Source organism: Chelonoidis abingdonii, chromosome 5 (genome assembly GCF_003597395.2).
Source record: "Chelonoidis abingdonii isolate Lonesome George chromosome 5, CheloAbing_2.0, whole genome shotgun sequence".
NCBI lineage: Eukaryota > Metazoa > Chordata > Testudines > Testudinidae > Chelonoidis > Chelonoidis abingdonii.
Window position 1 is genome coordinate 77,098,248 of NC_133773.1, and position 20,508 is coordinate 77,118,755.

Here is a 20,508-nt window from a genome sequence, read left to right on the forward strand (position 1 = left end):
TCCAGGGGGCGCCCAGCCGACCCGCCGAGTGTTGCTACGGTAAAAGTTTCTCCGACGGCTGTGCACGCGGCGCGCACACACCTACCTGGAATGGATATGAGCAACACATCTCGAAGAACAACAGTTACAAAGGTGAGTAACCCTGTTTTCTCAGCTCCCAAAAGATCATTATTCCTTTTTAATAGCAATGACACATTGAATTTACATACCACCAGCATTGTGCCTAGCCAAGGTGTGAGAGCTCCTGATCCTGGGGTCACTGGGCACTGGCCCACAGGTGTAGTACATGACAGACAGCCTTAAGGCTTTTGGGGATCTATTGGACATAGGGTGCACTGGCCATGTCCTCTTTTCCCAAACTTATTTATCTAGGTATTTAGATGGCCTCCATGACCATTGTGTTTGAGTATCTTGTGGACTGAGGGAATCAAGCACCCAGTCTACTTGTGGCAGGCTCTGCTAAGGAGAATGAGCCAACTCAGATCCACCTATAGCTGAGCAATAGTTCATTCAGTAAGGAGCACCTTCAATGAGAAAGCCTCAGAACAGGAAGCTCTTGAGGAGTGAGAGGGGAGCTGGTTAGGAAGCAACTCCTATTGGTGTCTCCCGGAGAAGAAAGGCTGATGTGGAGAAGGAATGGGCCCAGAGAGAAAGCATTCCCAGGCCAGGGACCAGAGCAGCTCAGGAGAAGGAACTGAGCATGGGACCTCTTGGGGATGTATGACGGACTAGCAGAGCAAAGAGGTATGCACTGTCAAGGGAAGAGTGGCATACAACCAAATGCCCAGCAGAGGCCCAAGCTCCAGGCAGGGAATTCAGCCTGACAGTGCTTCAGGGAAAGTCCTAAGACTAATTAACCCAGGACAGAGAATTTATGATGGAGTAGCTTACTGAAGATTTTATTTGTTTTCATATTATTCCTTTCTGATAAATAAATGAGACCCTCCAAAGAGCGTGCTCTCTAATAGTAGAAAAGCCTGCTTGGACACATTTATACTGTGGGTGAGGGGAAACTGAGCAAGTTGCTCCCCTGCAGTGCCATGCCTGACCACTCAGGGGTGTGTTGGAGTGACCTCAATGGCATTACACTAAGCCTAGGTATATTAGTGATTTTATCCTCACAACATCCCGGTGAGGTAGGGAAGTATTATTATTTCTACTTTGCATATGGATAACCAAGGCACAAAGAAAATAAGTGATATTTCCAGGGCAACAAAGGAAGTCTATGGGAAGGAAGTCTAGAAATTAAACTTAGATCTCCAAGTACCTTAACTACAAGACTGTCCAGGAAAGGGATAACATAGACGCCAAAGATCTCTCTTGTGAAAACATAGGGGAAACATCATTTTGAGATCGGTTAGTTTAGGGCCCCTTTGCACTGCTGGATGAGGACAAAGTGACTAGGGCCTCAGTCTGCAGCTTAGAGGGAAGAATTTCATGAAAGCCCAACAATTAAAATGTTGATTATAAATATTTTATAAAAATCTCTGACACCGCATCTGCCTAGAAAATGAGCAAAAACAGATTATGTAAAAGCTACACCATATATTGAAATAAACACACAACATGAGCTTTTTCCAGTGAAATCAATAGTAAAGAATTTTTTTCTCTCTTGCTTTCTGGAACTCCTTTCATAATGACAAATACATGGCTGTTTCTGTAGAACAAGTGGGTTTTTCCAATATGTAATGATATGTTTTATTTTAACAGGCCTTTGTCATTGTTGGTAATGCAAGAATGTGGGTTCTGTAATGTATAAAATTTCAGAAATTTTCTTTTAAGCATATAGTAATACATGAGAGTTAAAGTTAGGAAAACGGGCATACATTTAAATTTTTTATTATATGGGGGGAATTTAAAATCCCAATTCATGAATGCATCACAGTTTTGACTCAAATGCTAGCAGACTTGGTTGTATGTTACAGAAATAACCCAGTGATCAAATCGGTCAATGAATCAGTGAATTAATCCCAAATTGTAGAATCTACATTTCAAAGTACTAAATTTAAACAAGAAATTAATAACTGTGTATTTTACATTTAAAATAGTAACCTGCATGGAGTAGAGTTTTCAGAGGAAAAAAAAGCTTTGCCTTGACTGTTACACATTTAAACATATATGGTATATGATGGCTTATTTGAAAATATCATTCCTAAATGCCTAGTACCATACAGATTGCATTTACTGTTCTCTCCTAGTACTGAATCAAATGAATAAGAATTGGAAGAGGCAAGACAAATTTGTGAGTGTTTGATATAGTTACATTTTAAAAATCTTATTTAGCACTAGATTATTTACTTGGATGTTGGATGCTAAAAGTGGCTAAATAAGGTATCAGTAGCTTCTCAGGACAAACTGAAACTTCCTATAAATCAAAATGTTCTGCTGTCAGAACTGTGATATTCTTTCTTTAAGTATCATATTAAGATTAAAAGGGTAAAATCAGAAATCCTTTCAACTGTACAGTAAATCCTGGACATACGGGCCTCAATCACAAGACTTCTAAATATGCGCAACAACTGTATAAAAATCTCATCTTCACAATAACATACTACCAATGTTTTGTCAAGGTGATCTCTCATAAACTTTCTCGCTTGCACCCAGATCCAGCAAGCACTTAAGCATGCAAGTAAACCATTTGAAGTAATGGGGTTATTCATGTGCTCCCATAAGCACTGCTGCATACAGCGATTTTAATTGTCCATATAAAGCCAGGTCTACGCTACTGAATTAGGTCAATATAAGGCAGCTTACGTCAACCTAACTCTGTAAGTGTCTACACTACATTGCTCCTGCTGCTGTAATTGCCCTATTACACCAACCTAATAACTCCATCTCCACGAGAGGTGTAGCACCTAGGTCAATGTAGTTAGGGTGATACAGTGTCTGTATAGACGAGACACTGCACTACTTACATGCCTGTCAGCTCTGCGCCCTGCCTGGGGCTGAGAGCCTTGGCTCTCATCTTGGCACAGAGCTCCCACCTGCCTAGTTCTGAGCACCTGGGCTCTCAGCTCCTCAAGGAGCTTCCCAGCTGGGAGCCTGGCTGCCAGGCACTGAAAGGTCTTAGCAAAAGCTCCTGGTGAGGACATGCACTAAGGGTTGTCAGCTTTCTAACTGCACAAAACCGAACACCACTGCCCCACTCCTGCCCCAAGCCCCCCCCTTCACGCCCTTCTCCAAGGCCCTGCCCCTGATTATTCCATCCCCCTGTCATCTGGGGTGGAGCCAGAAATGAGGGGTTCAAGGTGTGGGAGGGGGCTCCAGGCTGGGGCAGGAGAGCGGGGTGTGGGCTCTGGGGCGGGGTCAGGGATGAGGGGTTTGGGGTGCAGGAGAGGGCTCTGGGATGGGAGGTGGAGCCAAGGGGTTTGGAGTGTAGGAGGGTGCTCTGGGCTGAGGCAGATAGTTGGGGATGCAGGGCAGGTGTGGGCTGTGGGCTCTGGGAGGGACATGGGGTGCAGGAGGGAGCTCCGGGCTGTGCCAGGGGGTTGGGGTGCGGGCTGCATGAGGGGGCTCAGGACTGGGGCAGGGAGTTGGGGTGCGGGCTTGGGGAGGAGGCTCAGGGTTGGGGCAAGGTGGCAGTGCGGGAGGGGATGCGGGCTCCAGGAGGGAGTTTGGGTGTGGGAGGGGGCTCCAGGCTGGGGCAGGGAGTTTGAATGAGGGAGAGGTTGCAGGAAACAGGCTCTGGGCAGCACTTACCTAGAGGGGCTCCCCAGAAGTAGCAACATGTCCCTCAGTTCCTAGGCAGAGGGACCAGGCAGCCCTGAGTGGTGCGCAATGCCTCCGCCCACAGGCGCTGCTTCCACAGCCGTGGTTCCCAGGGAGCTGCAGAGCTGGTGCTCAGAGCGGGGACAGCACGCAGAGCCCCCCTGGCTGTCCCTCCACCGAGGAGCTGAGGGACATATTGCCGCTTCCGGGAGCCATGCAGAGCCAGGTAGGGAGCCTGACAGCCCCGCCAACCAGATTTTTAATGGCCCAATCAGCAGTGCTGACTGGAGCTGCTAGGGTCCCTTTTTAACTCAGCTTTCCAGTTGAAAACTGGACATGTGGCAACCCTACATGCACTACCGACAGTAGGAAGGCAGTGTGGACATGAAAAACTGCAGTAATTACTACAGTAGCTGTAAGGCGACCTAATATAGGTCAACTCAGTACTGTAGTGTAGATAAGGCCTAAATCCATAGAAAGGTTTGTACTTTGGTCCTGATATAGCAGAGTGTTGAAGTTGTACACTTTGAAATGGATTGTGGTGTGGGAAGCCCTTTTAGTGTGGTCTGGAGTGTCTTCCCCAGGAGATTTTTCTTTTGTTAAATGCTTTATATTTGGCGCAATCAGGTTCACTCCAGAAACAGATTGCTCTCTTAAGAAGTATTTTTGAGTGCCAGTCCTGTCTGGCAGGAGTGATTTAGCAGTGTCCAGAGAGGGTGATGAACTCCATTAAAAAATCTCCCTATTTCGATGTTTTATTCAATTTGGTGTCAGATTTGAAAAAGGGAGCCACATTGTTCAGAAAATCACTGATTCCTAAATTACATTAAATACTTTGACGCTACTAACTATAATCTATGAAAAACAAAATGCCAACTGTTGGTGCCTTACACTGAGCAGTGTGATGAATAGGTATTCCATACAACATTCCTTTCATTACCAAATGAATCTCTATTGTATCTAGGAAGCTAGTAAAGGTGTTATATGGCTTTTATTAATAGAATTATGATCTGTGTTGAATGTGAGTTGAGAAGATGCCTTGTGCTTATTTTTCTCCCCTACCAACTGTTGCTAAATGACGTTATCATTTGTGAATTGTTAGAATAGGGTAGTAGGAAAACATTACTCTGTTCAATCATTCACTATGGTTTAAAAGCAGTCAACCTTTCCAGACAGTGGATCTCCAAAAATGAACCACAACATTATTTCTGATTTATGACCTATAGGGGAAGGAAAGCTGCTAACATGTCTTAAAACTACTTTTGCATTCTTATGATCCTGAGAGGAGCAGCGGGGCTCCTAGTTTAAATCAGAGCAGTCTCAGGAGTGATTTAACTTTGCCTCCTTGGCACTTAGGTTTACAAAGAAAAACTTAAAAACGTGAACTGAGTGTAAACTGATTCAGCCTTGTCTACCTGATTATGCAGAGCATGCTGCAATCGCTCTGAAAAGTATGGATAAAAAACCCCATTCATCTCAGTGGGATGTCAACTTTTAAATTTTCATTGTTAGTTTTCTGTTATGCAAAGAGGTATTGGTGAGTGCTTGGACCACAAATCTCTTGGAGATTACATGTGAATGGCACCCTTCAATTAATCCGCTTTCACAAGGTAGTCATACATTTTCAATCCAAAATTCTGCAGCACATTAACATTTTAGGGGCACCTGGTTTAATGTAAAAAGTAACCTGCAAAGAACTCCAAAAGAGAAACCAAAAGAACCCACAGCCAGAAAAAATATAGCACGAACCTAAAAATAGCTGTGGAAATCTCTACTATAACTTATATCTGCAACTGCAGTTCTTATCTTTCTGCCCCAGTATGTGTCATGAGTACAGATGATAGGAGATTTTTCATCAAAGTGGTTTTGCTCAGATTCAATACAATTTTTTCACAAAACTCATCAATTTTGGAAAAAATTTCTGATGAGACAAAAAATAACTTCTTTAATCTTGTTTCAAAAAAAAAATTTAAAATTTTATTTTAACTTGTATTTAATCTTATTATCTTTACATTATTCCATGTCATCAGAAATAGTACATGTTATATCATGACATTATGAAATGATGTCAGGTCATAATATGCACTACTACTGGCATGTCACAAAATAATGTGAAATATAAAAAATAAAATAATTTTCAAAATGTTTTTGAAATTAAGTTTTCCTAACCTAGCATTTTTCAAACTTCCATTTTGTAAGTAACTTTGAAAATATTATAGTTTGTTCTGATCTGGGATGAAAACAAATTTTGATACTTTGAAATTTCCCATGAAACAGAAATTCCAAGTTCAATCAGCTGTAATCATGAGCCTATTTCCTGATGCAATCCTTATAAAAATAGAAACCTCTCCCCGCCCCACCACATAGATCACAGATGCTGAATTTATATTCACTGATGAGTTTCAAACATTTAACGCTATTAATATTGCTTATATATTCTAATTAAGTGATGTCTTCTTTAGTAGTCTAAGGAAATACTAAAAATATAACTTCAGTTTTCCCTTAACAGATAGCTATGCCGCTTCTAACTGTTAAGGGAAAATGTTTTGCGTTGATCCAGAATGGATTTGTTTGTTTGTTTTTTCTTGGCAAAATGAAAAACACAAATAAAATGAAACATTTTGTTTAACCTAAAATGAAACATGGTGTTTTTTATCCTTTTAAAAATCATTAAATCTAGCTACATTTCAAAATTTTAGAATTTCTTTTGATTTTTCAGCTGAAACTATTTGCCAAATTCAACTATTTGCAAATATTTTGTCAACCCGAGTTTGCATTTTTTGCAAACTATTCATCCAACAATTATGCTACATCAATCGCATATTTTATTTCTCTTTCCCTAATTGTCATTTCTTGCTTTATTCTTAGCTTATGAGCTCTTAAAGGAGGGACATTCCGTTACTTTATATATGGATAGTTCCTAGCACTGCACCTTAGGCACTACAATAATAGAAATAACTGTTAGCTAAATTTTCATAGGTACTGAACATCTACAGATCTCAGGTACTTCAATGAAGTCAACAGGGATCTACAAGAATGCAACATGTTCCCTCATACAGTCACTCTGGATTGGGGTTTAATACCTTTTTTTTTTTTTTTTTTTTGGTAGATGACCAGGCTAGTCAGCATTCAGCAAACTTTAGTTCATTTACATGCTGCCATAATTGTTTTGTTTTTCTGGTTACATCTTTAAAATATAGGGTAAATGATAGTGATGCAAAGCCTTATCATTTTTATTTGCTAACTAGCTGTGGGATATTTAACAATTAAATTGACAAAATACTTTGTCAACATTTTATATAACCAATGAAGGAATCGTAAGAAAACACAAACTATTAAAATGTTTTTGAGTACAGAAAAATAAAGAATGTACCTTCTGGGATAATTTCAAGAACAATATTAGCAAATAGTTAAAATGAAAATATACTGTAATGCAGGAAGGTGCTTATGGCTGCCATTGAGCAGATCTTTGATCAACAAATCACAGACCTGGTTAAAGTCAGTGGGTGTGCTAGCTACCCTTTGTTCTGGCTAAATAAAGGAACAATTAAGCCCCTTAACTAATGACACAGCTGAAAACAATAGAAGCCACTGCCCAAGGCAATGGTCCGTATGACAAAGTCTGATGAGAAGTTAAGTTGCCTAGGATCAGGGGTTCCCTGGTTGCTGCAAAACACATAAGAGACTTTCTGGTTAGGAATCAGGAGTTGCTCTCCCTATCCAGCAGAGATATAGGGTGTACTGCACTGGTCCAACATAAGACTGCTGCTGGGAGAAATGAGCCCATTAAACAGCCACCTCACTGTTAACCAATTGCAAAGAGAGAAAGGGTTTTACCAGCCACTGTAGAAATTTATCAGAAAGGCATAACTGAAACTTCAGTTAGTCCTTGGGCCTTATCCATAGTTCTGGTTAAGAAAGAGATGGCAAGCACTAGATTCTGCATGGACTATAGAAAGTTAAACGAAGTATTCTTTATCTATTACTGTGAATGGATGAGACCTTGGATGCTGTAGCAGGTTCAGTCTGGTTTTCCACACTGGATATTAAAAGTGATACTGGTAAGTGGAAGGGGATCCAAGGCACAGGGAAAAGACTGCTTGCACACCAGGGCAAGGCCTGTGACAATTTAAAATTATGGTTTTTGACTCGTGTAATGCACCAGACACATTTGAGAGGCTTCTGGATAAGGTGTTACATTGCATATTTATTATACCTAACCAACGGCGCAGGATCCTTCATAAAAGGGGGAGGGGCATGAGGCCCAGCCCCTCTGTGGCCTCTGCTCCCTCTTTCCCTTGAGGCCAGAGCCTGGCCGGAGGAACAGCCACCCAGCCCACTGTGGGGAGTCCCAGCCCCTTCACCTGCTCTGGGCGGGAAACCCGAGAGCAGCCCCTGACCCATGTCCCCGCCCATGGTAGGTAGAGGGTCCGGGGCTCCGCACAGATAGCCAGGGCTCCCCGGGCAGCTCTTACCTCAGGCTAGCTCCGGTGGGGGTGGGGACTCGGGCCGAAGAGCAGCAGCCGAGCCGAGGTAAGAGCTGCCCAGAGGGTCCAGGCCACTGTAGGGAGACCCATACCTTACACCGGTCCTGGGCAGTGCACCCCAGTGGGCGGGAACATGGGCCAGGGGCTGCTTTTGGGCCCCGCATCCGTGGCCCAGATTTGCTGGTGAGTCTAGGGTTCCCCACAGCTGCCTGGCTCCAGCTTCCAGCCTGGTCAGGGGGTGGGGCCTTGGGTGGAAGAGAAGGGGAAAGGGGCTGGGGCCTGTCCTGAAATGTGGACGGGCCAGGCTCTCACACTTTCAAAAGTGGGAGGTCCATGGCCCCAGCTGGCCCTCTTGTTCCAGTGCCCTGAACCTAGATCAGCGGTTCTCAATCTTTAGCAACCTGAGGACCCCTATTTTGATTTAAAAATTTTGGGGGACCCCCAACCCTCCCTCCAGCCTTGGCCCACCCCTTCCCTGAGGTCATGCCCCTGCTCACTCCATTCCCCCCTCTCTCTATTGCTCACTGCCCCCCACTTTCACCAGGCTGAGGCAGGGAGCTGGGGTGCAGGAGGAGGTGAGGGCTCTGAGACAGAGTTTGGGAGCAGGAGGGAGTGAGGGGTGTGGGCTTTGGGGCTGGGAGTTTGGGTGCTGAAGGGGGTGCAGGTCCTAGGAGGGACTTTGGGTCCTGGAGGGGGCTCAGGAGTGGGGCAGGGAGGTGGGGTGCAGGAGGGGGTGAGGGGTATAGGAGCAGGTGCAGGCTTTGCGGGGGAGTTTGGGTGCAGACTCTGGGCTGGGGCAGGGAGTTGAGGTGCGGGAGGAGGAGAGGGGGGCTGTGCTTACTTCGGGCAGCTCCCAAAAGTGACTGGCACATCCCTCTGGAACTGACTCCTAGGCAGGGGGCTAAGGGGTCTCTGTGTGCTGGCCCTGCCCACAGGCACTGCCCCTGCAGCTCCTGTTGGCTGAAGTTCCAGGCCAATGGGAGCTGCGGAGTCGGTGCTCGGGATGGGGGCTGAGCGCAGAGACCCCCTGTCCCACCCCCTCTCCCTAGGTCTCAGGGACATGCTAACCGCTTCCTGGAGTGGCGCAGACCCAGGATCTCCATTCCTCCCCCTCCCTCCCAGTGCCTCCTTTACACTGTGAAGGAGGCGCTGGAAGGGAGGGGGAGGAGTTGGTCAGCGGGGCCCGTGGACCCCCTGGAGTACCCTTGGGGTCCCCCCAGTGGTACACAGACCCCAGTTTGAGAAACGCTGACCTAATAGTGTGGTGCATGCTAAAACCTTTGAACAGGAACAGATACATTTACAAACGATCTGTAATAAGTAAGGCTAAGATTTTGTCACAGATATTTTTAGTAAAAGTCACAGACAGGACACTGGCTATAAAGAAAAATTCACTGATGCCTGTGACCTGTCTATGACTTTTACTGAAGCCTGTGACCTGTCCGTGACTTTTACTAAAAATATCCATGAGAAAATGGGAGTTCAGTTAGGCAGGTGCGGGGACCTGCTCAGAGCTCCAGGGTCCCCCTGCCACCTGTGAGCTCCAGGGTACCCCCACCAGGCAATGAGGGTACCCCGCAGCTCCTGGCCGAGGCAGGCTGAAGTCATGGTGATCACTGGAAGTCCTGGATTCCATGATTTCAACGACCTCAGAGTAAAAATCATAACCTTAGTGGTAAGTTTAAGACTGCCAATCTGAAACTGAACCCAAAGAAATGTGAGGTGTTCCAAAAAGAAGGAACCTACTTGGATATACAATCTAAATTTCCACCACTAAAAAGAAAACTGAGACTGTGCATAATGGTCAATCCATCAGCACTCACAGACATGCAGAGTTTTGTAGGCCACTCTTCCTATTACAGAACGGTGGTTCTCAACCGAGGTACATCAACTCATGTAGATATTTGCCTAGTTTTACAGCAGACTACATAAAAAGCACTACTGAAGTCAGTACAAACTAAAATTTTCATACAATGACTTGTTTAAATTGTGCTCTATACATTATACACTGAAATGTAAGTACAATATTTATTCCAATTGATTTATTTTATTATTTTATAATTTCAGGTGGTTGAAAGGAGATCGGGCTGGGGAAAAAAAGCCCATGTAGATCTGGGTGGGAGTCAAATCATTTTGGAGTGGTGATGTGAAAAAATCTTGACAGAAAAACATTCGGTATATATGTAAATAGTCAGGTTTGTATATATTTTAATTAGTTAAATTTCTCTTCTTTCTTTCTGTCTGGCATGAGTCATTCAGGGTGTCATCTTTTTTATGGTATTATTGGTTGCCACTGAGTGGGCCTTTGATCTATAAACAGTCATAGATCTGGCCAATGGCTGTGCTAACCGCTCAACTTTCAGATTAAATGGAAGGAGCAATTATGCCTCTATATATAGTGAGATAGCGGGAAACAAAGTCTGACAGGAAGCTAAACTCTGATGGTTGAGGGATTCCCTGGTTGCAAATGCAGGATTAGTGCGTGTCAGAACCAGGAAAAACAGAAAAGTCAGTAGAGCGGGAGAGAAGCAGTTCTGAGGGTTTATCTACACTACAAAATTAAGTTGACTTTATCTAAGTCAACCTGGAGCCTTCGAATTAATTAAGTCAATTGAGCATGGCCACACCATGCTCATTGTCTTGATGGAATGTGTCCTTACTAGCAGTGCCTGCATCAATGCACAAAGCAGTGCATCGTGGGTAGCTATCACAAAATGCAACTTGCCACTGTGTGTTTTGGTAAGTTTGTGCAATGTGTCATGGGACCAAAACATTGTCACAGGGGAGAATGGTAACATTGCATAGGCATCCCATGATGCACTGTGCTCCCCCCCTCATATCAATGGCAAACAAGCCAGTGGTTTTTGTGCCTTAAAACCACTGCACGTACGCCATAGCCCCAGAAGCATGGAGCCTGCTCAGTTGTGCTCTCTTGCTGTGAGCATCTCAAATTCCTCGCACCTTCTCCTGCAGTATTTTCAGAGCCGAAGTAGGGTCCACCTTGTGGAACGTGATGTCCTGCAAGCAGTCCTGCTGCAAGCCATTTAAAAAAACAATTCACAGTTGCTGGTGGCAGTCACAGAGCAGCTGCATTCTGTTGAGTACCGTTTCTGGTCCCGTGAAACAAGCACTGACTGGTGGGACTGCATCGTTTTGCAGGTATGGGATGATAAGCAGTGGGTGCAGAATTTTCGAATGTGGAAGGCCACATTCCAGGAACTTTGTGCAGAGCTTTCCCCTGCCCTGCAGTTCACCAACACAAAAATGAGAACTGCTCTGACAATGGAGAAGCGAGTGGCAATTGCTATTTGGATGTTTGCAATGCCAGACAGTTACTGGTCAGTAGAAAATCAATTTGGAGTAGGTCAGTCAACTATGGGAGCTGCTGTGCTCCAACTGTGCAGAGCCATTAATCGACTACTGCTACGAAGGGTAGTGAGTGTGGGAAATGTGCAGGACATAGTGGATGGTTTTGTCGCAATGGGGTTCCCTAATTGTGGTGGGGCGATAGATGGCAAACACGTCTCCATCTTGGCACCAGACCACCTTGACAAAGAGTACATAAACCGAAAGGGTTACTTTTCAATGGTGTTGCAAGTGCTGGTGGATCACAGGGGGTGTTTCACCGACATCAGCGTAGGATGGTCAGAAAAGGTTCATGACGCACGCATCTTTAGGGACTTGGGTCTGTTCAAAAAACTGCAATCTGGGACTTTTTTTCCAGACCACAAAATGAACATTGATGATGTTGAGATACTGATAGTTATCCTGGGGGACCCAGTCTACTCCTTGCTCCCATTGCTCATGAAGCCATACACTGGCTGTGTGGACAGCAGTAAGGAATGGTTCAACTATAGGCTCAGCAAGTGCAGCATGGTGGTTGAATGTGCCTTGGTTGTTTAAAGGGGCGCTGGAGAAGTTTACTGACAAGTTTGGACCTTAGTGAAGAGAACATCCTCATGGTTATAGCTGCCTGCTGTGTGCTACATAATATCTGTGGAAAAAAAGGAGGGAAATTTTCCACAGGGGTGAGACAGATCGCATGGCAACCATTTTTGAGCAGCCAGACACCAGGGCAATAAGAAGAGCACAGCAAGGGGCTCTGCATATCCATGAGGCTTTGAAATAAGAAGTCACAGTAATGTGAGCTGCTTGTCTGCACTGTGCTTTCCCAAACCTCGACCTGGCTTGCATCACTGTCCCCGTAAAGCCAACCCCCTGCTTAAGCCCACTGCTTCTACTCAGTAAAGAACATTTATTTCTCAAATCCCTTTACTTTATTTAACGAACATAAGTAAAGAAGAAGAACAGAAAAAAAGGTAATCTTGAGGAAAAGGGGTTGTACAGCTGGAATGGAATGGACATTTTCATCTGTGTAACATAACACCGCATTCCAGACCATCAAAGGTCTGTGAATGGGCACCTTCTGTTCCTGGTATCCTCCCCCCAGAGTTAAGTGAAAGGGATAATGGACTTTTTGCCCATGCCTCAGGGAATGCTGGGGTAAGGGTGATTCTGCACCAGCCGATGCTGGCTGGCTGTCCATCAGAGTCTGCAGAGGGACTCTACTCTCCTGCTTCTGTTTCTGCAGTTCAACCAGATGCCTCAACATGTCTGCTTAGTCTCTCATAATCCAAAGCATCTCATCCTGCACTGCTTGCTCTTGCTCACTGGAAGCTTTCCTTCTCTCCATGTCCATTTCTAACTTCTCAGACAGTGAAATCCTCCATGCTCTCAGCTCTGTGTCAGCTGTCCCAGAGGCGTTCATTATCTCGGTGAATATGTCCTCCCACATTCTTTCTCCTCCTAATCCGCAAAAGTCTGCTTTCAGGTGTTGATGACATGCCAAAGGACACATTTCCAGCTGTCAGTCATGGGAAAAAATAAAGGCGTCATTGTACATGAATAAAATGTTTCCATAGCAAGGCCATTTTCATAAAACAAAAAAACCAAAACCCAACCTTTATTACACTAGGTGTAAGCCATAACATAATCGGAATCCGTAACCATTCATTGTGACATTTTGCTGTTCCAGCCATGGCGAATAGCCCCCACCCTGGTCAAGGGTGAGTGCACTTTTAATGAAGTCTATGGCAGGCTCATGTCAGGAGCAGAGGTAGCTAGTCGAACTATGACCCTTCCCCATAGCATCACAGGAAGCTGTTTATGAACTGGGATGAGGGAATGTTTTCCCTCCCAAGCTGCAAATCTCTCATGTGGGTTGCCAGTTCCCTATCAGCTACTTTAAACTACTTGCCAACCCATGCCGAGCACAATAAAGGCATATTAGCAGCAGTGTGGTTTGGTGATCCAGAATGTGGAGGGGTGGGATGGGTCTATATGTCCTTTTTTTTTTCTTGCAAGAGCACTTTTAATGAGTGCCCCATTTTCCCTAGGTGACTCTATGTGATATCAGTCTCCTGAGGGTAACAGAGGCGAAAAGGAAGGAGATACTGAAGCATCTGGGTATAGACCCAGTCCTGATGATGCATTGCTGTGTACCGCAAGGATGCCAGCAGACTTAATTCAGGAGTTGCGTGGGAAAGTGTCCTACCATAGTGGAAGAAATAAGACTGCCCTGCCCAGAAACCTTCTGCAAAGGATTACAGAGTACCTCCATGGAGGATTCCCGGGCTATCCCAGTCCACATAAACAGTCTTTTCCAGGGGCCACCCTCTGCGTATCTGGAGCGGCCTCTTGTAAGCAAAGAACCACAGCACCTCGCTTTTGGTGTCATGTCCTGCGACTCACAGGGCTCCAGGGTTAAAAATATTTCCAGGCTTTCAGGGAGAATGGATCCACCGCTCACCTGTCTCCCATTTTCCTCCTCCTCTTCTTCCTCATCCACCATATGATCTTCCTTGTTGTCCCTAGACTCACACACCTGTGAGATGTCCACTTTGCTTGTGGGGGTGCTGGTAGAGATTTGCATGCAGCTTATTGTAGAACCAGCATGTGTGGGGTTCAGCACCAGAAGGCAAGGGAGGCACAGAAGGCAAGCATGTGCTTCCCTTGCCTTCTGGTACGCTTGGTGAAGTTCTTTTATTTTCACAGGGCACTGCTGTGTGTCCCTCATGTAGCCCTTCTCCCCCATTCCACAAGCAATCTTTGCATAGATGTCAGCATTTCTTCTGCTGGATCGGAGCTCTGCCTCACAGACTCTTCTCCCCAGCGAAAAGATCCACCACTCCTGTTCAGACCAGGCTGGAGCATGTTTGGGGCATATAGTCTCTATGATCAGCTGTGCTCAATCTGGCATGCCCCCAATGCTGATCAAACAGGAAATGGGAAATCAAAAATTCCCGGAGTTTTAGCAGGGGAGGGGCTATTTCCTGTGTACTTGGCTGAAGTGCAGCAGAGTTGAGAATTATCTCCAGAGCAGTCACAGATGAGCATTGTGGGACACCACCTGGAGGCCATTTAAGTTGAATTACACAACGCTGTGTCTGCACTACCTCACAGTCAATCCATGAAAATCAAATTAAGCGCTACGCCTCTTGCAGAGGTGGATTACTGAAGTCAACATTAGAGGCGACTTAGGTTGGTGTAAAGGGCCCGGTAGTGTAGACACATATATTAATAGGTCAACATAAGGCAGCTTCCTTCCACCTAACTTTCTAGAGTAGATCAGGCCTAGGTACAGCCCTGAGAAGATGCAGAGAGACAGAACTCCTCAGGGCACAAAATTGACTGGAGAGGCTGACTGCTGTTGCTGCTGTTTGCTTGTACTGTGTTTAGGAAAACAGGACTTTATATATATTTTTTGTAAATAAACAGGATTGCACCAAGAATATACCTGACTTCTATCATCATTTTTCCTCTTAGAAATAATACTGCAAGGTCCCAAATACTGGCAACTGCTAAGACCAAAGGAGCAACAATATCTACACACAAGGTAACTCTGAGGTCACATATTAATAACACCTAAGTCTTTCTTGAAAAAAAGGCACGAATTAGTATTTTTCATATAAAGTCATGGCAGTCCACTAATGAGCAGTACTTTTTCCATGATTATTATACAAAAGTGGCTCAATTATATCAATTTGGTGGAATATGAGATTTTAAAATGGGATAAAACTTTGTGTACTATGACTTTTTGTTTTCTTTTGTAACTAGTATCATGACTTTACACATTTTTGTCATGAGAAATAACTAACCTTAGGTACACTTCACCACGAGGAAGAGGAAAACTAGGCGTAATCATCTAAACGTATAGGTGGCCCTACAAGCACTTAACTAGTTAGTGCTATATACCTGAGCAGTCCCATTGAGTTCAGTGGGACAACTATGAGCGTAAAGTAAGCATGTGAGTGTTTTCAAGAGCAGGGCCAAAGTTAAAGAATAATCCAGTTAATGGGAACTTTGTAATAGACCTGATTCTTTCTCTCATTGAAGCCATTTTTTGAAATGGGATTTTTACCATTGACTTCACTGGGAAAAGAACTAGGCTCTTAAATCTTATTTTAAGACGTGAACTTTGCCATTTAAAATGGATGACTCAGAAAAGAAAAAAAGTTTTTTTAATTTTTTATTTACATTTGACTTCTAGAAATAGAAATTTGTTCTGGCTCTGACTATTGTAGTTTATACATGCATATTTATTTTTTGAAACTCTGATGCTGAGCACCCAGATGAAGCCCAGAAGTCCCAAAGCAACATACATTACACATTTATTATTTTTAAGTCAGAGATTACCTTCCATTTTTTTAACAAGAGACCTGCCCTCTTTACCACAGCCCCTCACCATCTATCTCTTTTCATTAAACCAAATCCACTTTCACTAAATTTAACATCATTGAACTTTAAATTACAGAATTCACATTCTCCCTCACCAACTTCCTGGAAATTATTATTTTTTTAAATCAACCCAAAATCACAGCTAAGTTGTGTTGCATACAAGAGCTAAGAAATCCAAAGTTAAGGATGACATATTGTTCTTAATAAAAATCAATGTTATATAAAATAACTGCTTAGTGCAACAATGTGAATTAAGGACATCATCATCCCTAACCTTAAATATACATATTCCTTCAGGGCTTTTCTTTTTTTTTTGGTCCATCACTAGTGATATATAAAAAAATAAACTGAAAAATAGAAGTTCCATCATGTAGAACCATATTGACACACCCTCTCTCCCGCCTGGGTCACCTGCAGAACTGGGACCTTTAGATCAGGACAGACCTCTTTGCCACTTGAGCTAACAGTCACTTTCAGCAGTAGTAAATCCTTATCCTCTATGGACCAGCCATATAGGAAGATGAGACCCGTATTTTGCCAGTGGATTTCACAGATGTTTGCTTATAGCAAAGGAACAATAAGATTCAGGACTCTTGGGTTCAATTCCAGATTCTGTAGAGGAGCGTGCTATAATGGTTAAATATTCTTACTCTGTTCCTCCAAGCCTGATTCCTTCTACCCCTATGCACTCCAGCCTTTTCCAGCCCTCCTCTTTCACCAGCTCCTGTTTCAGTCTCCCTCACAAGCTCCTCACCCCACTGGATTCAATTCAGGGTACAGTAATTCCTTTTCCTCCATGCTACATGGGTGCTAGGAGTGACCCCAGATAGATGTAGGAGCATTGGAGGGAAACTTCATCCCAGAAGTCCTGAGCTGAGCAGGAGCATGCTCATACACTCTGTAGGGATGCTGCATATACAGTCTGGCTGGCAGATAGAAACAATGTGGAGATAGAACATGCTTAGTACAGATGGACTCTTTGAAGAATAATGCTGCCAAACTAACAAATGTCTGCTTGAGGACATGCACACTGTAATTTTCAGAGGCTTACAACTTGACCAAATATGGATGGATTTCTATGAGGATGCCAAAAAGCCCATCTCTGACACCTGGGTGACCTTCCTGTCAAATTTCAAGTCCCTATTCTAAAGCATGAAATTCTAGAGCGTCTCAAAGAAATGGCTGTAATAATTTTAACGTGAGCAAAGCAACGTATTTTTCCTTATTTTTGTTCAGAGAAATGTATGAACTGATTTTGTTGAAATGTTCTAAAAAACTCTTCCTGAGTCAGACACCTGGCATAGAAAATTTAAGCTCAATAGTTGAAGTTTAGGAGCATGTATGCAACTGAAAGTAGGGTCTTATAATGGAAAGTGTTAGGCAGTCTTTAACTATACGAGTCATTAGCAATGCTGCCTATAATAATTCAGTTTTATACAGTACCTCATATTATTCTACAACGTATAAACCATGTTTTCTAATAGATATGTTTCTCTGGAGCTTTCCTCCTTACACATTTTTTGTTATAAACTATATCAAAGATATAAATAGAGCTAACGATTAGATTTTCTGATCATAGTAGAACAGATTCTGCTGCCCATACTCATAAGGTGTGGAGCTTTTCATGGAGAAAAATTCTGCTTAAGGTAAAGATGGAAGAATATGGCCCAATATAAACAAACTAACACTATTGTAATATGACCGATCTTATATTGGAAAAAAAAATCACACACAACTTGGCTTAATGGAAATATTTTTTAAAATCACAAGAGCAGTTAAATAATTAATTATGACAAGAATAAACCAATGGCAATAAACTAAGATACAGCAATAAGTACACACATACCTTGCCCTTGAGGAATTCCATAAAATTCATCAGCTATCCTTGCTGCCTCCTTACGGTTCCCCTTTACAATGTAGAAGTGACTGAGAATGGCAAGGCTGATTTTCACAAAAAGTTTAAAACAAAAAAGTGAAAGTATAGTAAAGTAGACATTGGATAGTTGCTGGGCAAAAGGGCGATTTTCCTCTATGACAGACATTGCTGCACCAGAGTGTTTGTCAGTGTTTCGGTACAATTCTCAAATGTGTTAAGGTCATATGGCTCCAGTTAGGCACTCCTCAGTGCCAGGAACAGCTGGTCCCGAGGAAAGAAAATATCAGCTGGTCATGATGCTTGCTGCTCAAAATATGAGGATTATTTATACTGTACATAGTATTGAGTTCACTACAGCTCGTGCTGACCTGATGGTATTCAACTGGAGCGGAATATCCACAAACACAGTTTCTGACATTCACAGTTTCCAAGATTCTTCCATTTAAAAGGTCTGTTTCATTCCAGAATTTACATTTTGATTTGTCTAGTTATTTCTATTTCTACTTATTAAAAAACACTGTCAAAAGATTCCGTTGTTTTAGGGATGATGATGTCCTTTGTTACTCAGTTTTGCCAACAAAAGCTCTTTGTAACCTGGAATATGAAATCAATTTTTCCCCAGATATGTTCTCTCTTTTCCTCATGTACATTTATTTATTATTGTTAAGTTTCTAGGATATTAGACTGCTGCCATAGGTTTTTCTGACAAAATCATATCCTATCAGTAAAGCATTTTTTCTGAAATACATGGATTTTGCAAACAGATAAGAAAATGAAAAGTAGAATAAATTTGGGCCATACTAGTTTAGTGTCTCTTTAATTCAGGAATGACAGGAATAGTGACGTGCTGCTCCAAAGTACCTGCTATGAATCTAGTATGTATGGTTTACATAACTGTTAACTGAAATAATATCAAATAGCTGACAGGAGAAACAAATCCCACATTGCTTTTACGGTTAGATCTGTTGCACAGAATATTTAAAAATTCACAGGACAAAACCCCAGTAAATATACTATAGGGAATAATCCTGCACTGGCAGAGAGACAAACTAGATGAGCTAATAAGTCTTTTCCATCTCTAATGTCTATGATACACATTTTTATTATGCTGTGCCATGTTATTTTATATCTATGATGTGACAAATTTACATCTTGACCTGTTTTTAACACATTCCTCACATTCTTCAAAGAGAACTGATTTGCTCATATACCATAAACCCATTATTCACACTGATCAGCAGTTCCATTAGTGTGAGTAACTGCTCATGAGGAAGCAATGACTTCACAATATGAGACAAACTGAAGAGCAGTAGGATAACTTAAGATTTTTCTAAGAGAGACACAATCCAAAAATAACATACGAGGACAGAACAGCTAAGGATCTCTCCCTACTTTCTCTTTGTAAATGTTTGAATAAAAAATGAATTAATATTTTGAAATGTGGTATGAAATTATCAACTCAAATATAGACTGTAACTTCCTACTCTTTCAGAAATTTTAACAAAGGCCTTTTGCTAAAGATATCAGGTCAGGTTACTCCTTTAATTTCCTCTAATTTGATGCACATAATATGGAGAGACTAGTACCACTGACTGGAATCTGTCACACTGTAGTACGTGTGAACTTCCTCATATAATCTGCCAAGTTATATTAATCTTAAAACTGAAACACCCTTTCTATTCTATTCCTGGCTCTTTTGCACAACAATTACAAGTCATGAAGTATTCTGTATGAATTTTAGAATGGTGGCAAATGTGGAGAAGGGACTAATGGCATGATCCAAAGCCCACTCAATTCAGTGTAAAGACCTCCACTGACTTCAATGACCTTTGGATCAGGCCCTTCAGCAGAACCACCAAACACATTGTCATGTGCAACTCAAAATAGGGTTTCAATGCATATTTCCAGACAAAAAATGGCAAAATAATGTATCTACCATAACACCTAGCTCCTGGACTAAGTTGTTAAAGTGAAAAGTGTAGTGGCTTCTGAAATAGGGTTGCCAATTTTCTAATGGCAGAAAACCAAATGCATTTGCCTCACCCCTTCCCTGAGGCCCCATCCATGTCCTGCTCCTTCTCTGAGACCCTACCCCTGCTCACTCCATCCCCCTGACCACCATCACTCACTCTCCCCCACCCTGACTCACTTGCTCATTTTCATTGGGCTGGAGCAGGGTGTTGGGGTGTGGGAGGAGGTGAGGGCTTGGGCTAGGGGTACGGACTCTGGGGTCGGATCAGGGATAAGGGGAGTGGAGTGCAGGAGGGGGCTCCAGGTTGAGGCAGGGTGTTGGGGAATGGGAGGGATATGGGCTCTAGGCTGGGGTGTGGGCTCTAAGATGGGGCCAGAAATGAGGGGTTCAATGTATATGATGAGGCTCCCAGATGGGGTAGGGAGTTGGGGGGTGGGAGTGGGTGAGGGTTACAGCTGGAAGTGTGGGCTCTGGAGTGGGACCAGGAATGAGGGTTTGGGGTGCAGAAGGGGGCTCCAGACTGGGGCCGAGGGGTTCAGAAAGTGGGAGAGGGCTCAGGACTGGGGGAGGGGATTAGAGTGTGGGAGGGGGTTCTGAGCCAGGGCAGGGGTTGGGTCATGAGAGGGGTTGTGGGGTGCAGACTCTGGGAGGGAGTTTGGGTGTGGGAGGGAGCTCAGGGCTGAGGCAGGAGGTTTGGGGAATGGGAGGGGTTTCAGAGTGCAGGCTCC

The 20,508-nt window shown here is 43.4% G+C and overlaps 1 protein-coding gene and 1 long non-coding RNA gene across 2 annotated transcripts in view; one reads left to right on the plus strand and one right to left on the minus strand.

Annotated features, from left to right (window-relative positions):
- The window catches only part of ASB5 (ankyrin repeat and SOCS box containing 5), a 67,738-nt gene extending 49,686 nt beyond the window's left edge, over nucleotides 1-18,052 (minus strand). Inside the window, exon 1 of the mRNA XM_032784402.2 lies at nucleotides 17,779-18,052. Within this exon, the coding sequence (XP_032640293.1) occupies nucleotides 17,779-17,974 (196 nt within the window). The 5' untranslated portion in view covers nucleotides 17,975-18,052. The remainder of the gene's footprint in view (nucleotides 1-17,778) is intronic.
- Nucleotides 18,053-18,168: 116 nt separating this feature from the next.
- LOC142046938 (uncharacterized) overlaps nucleotides 18,169-20,508 on the plus strand; it is a 34,858-nt gene continuing 32,518 nt past the window's right edge. The window contains exon 1 of the long non-coding RNA XR_012656035.1: nucleotides 18,169-18,257. This is a non-coding gene — a long non-coding RNA (uncharacterized LOC142046938). The remainder of the gene's footprint in view (nucleotides 18,258-20,508) is intronic.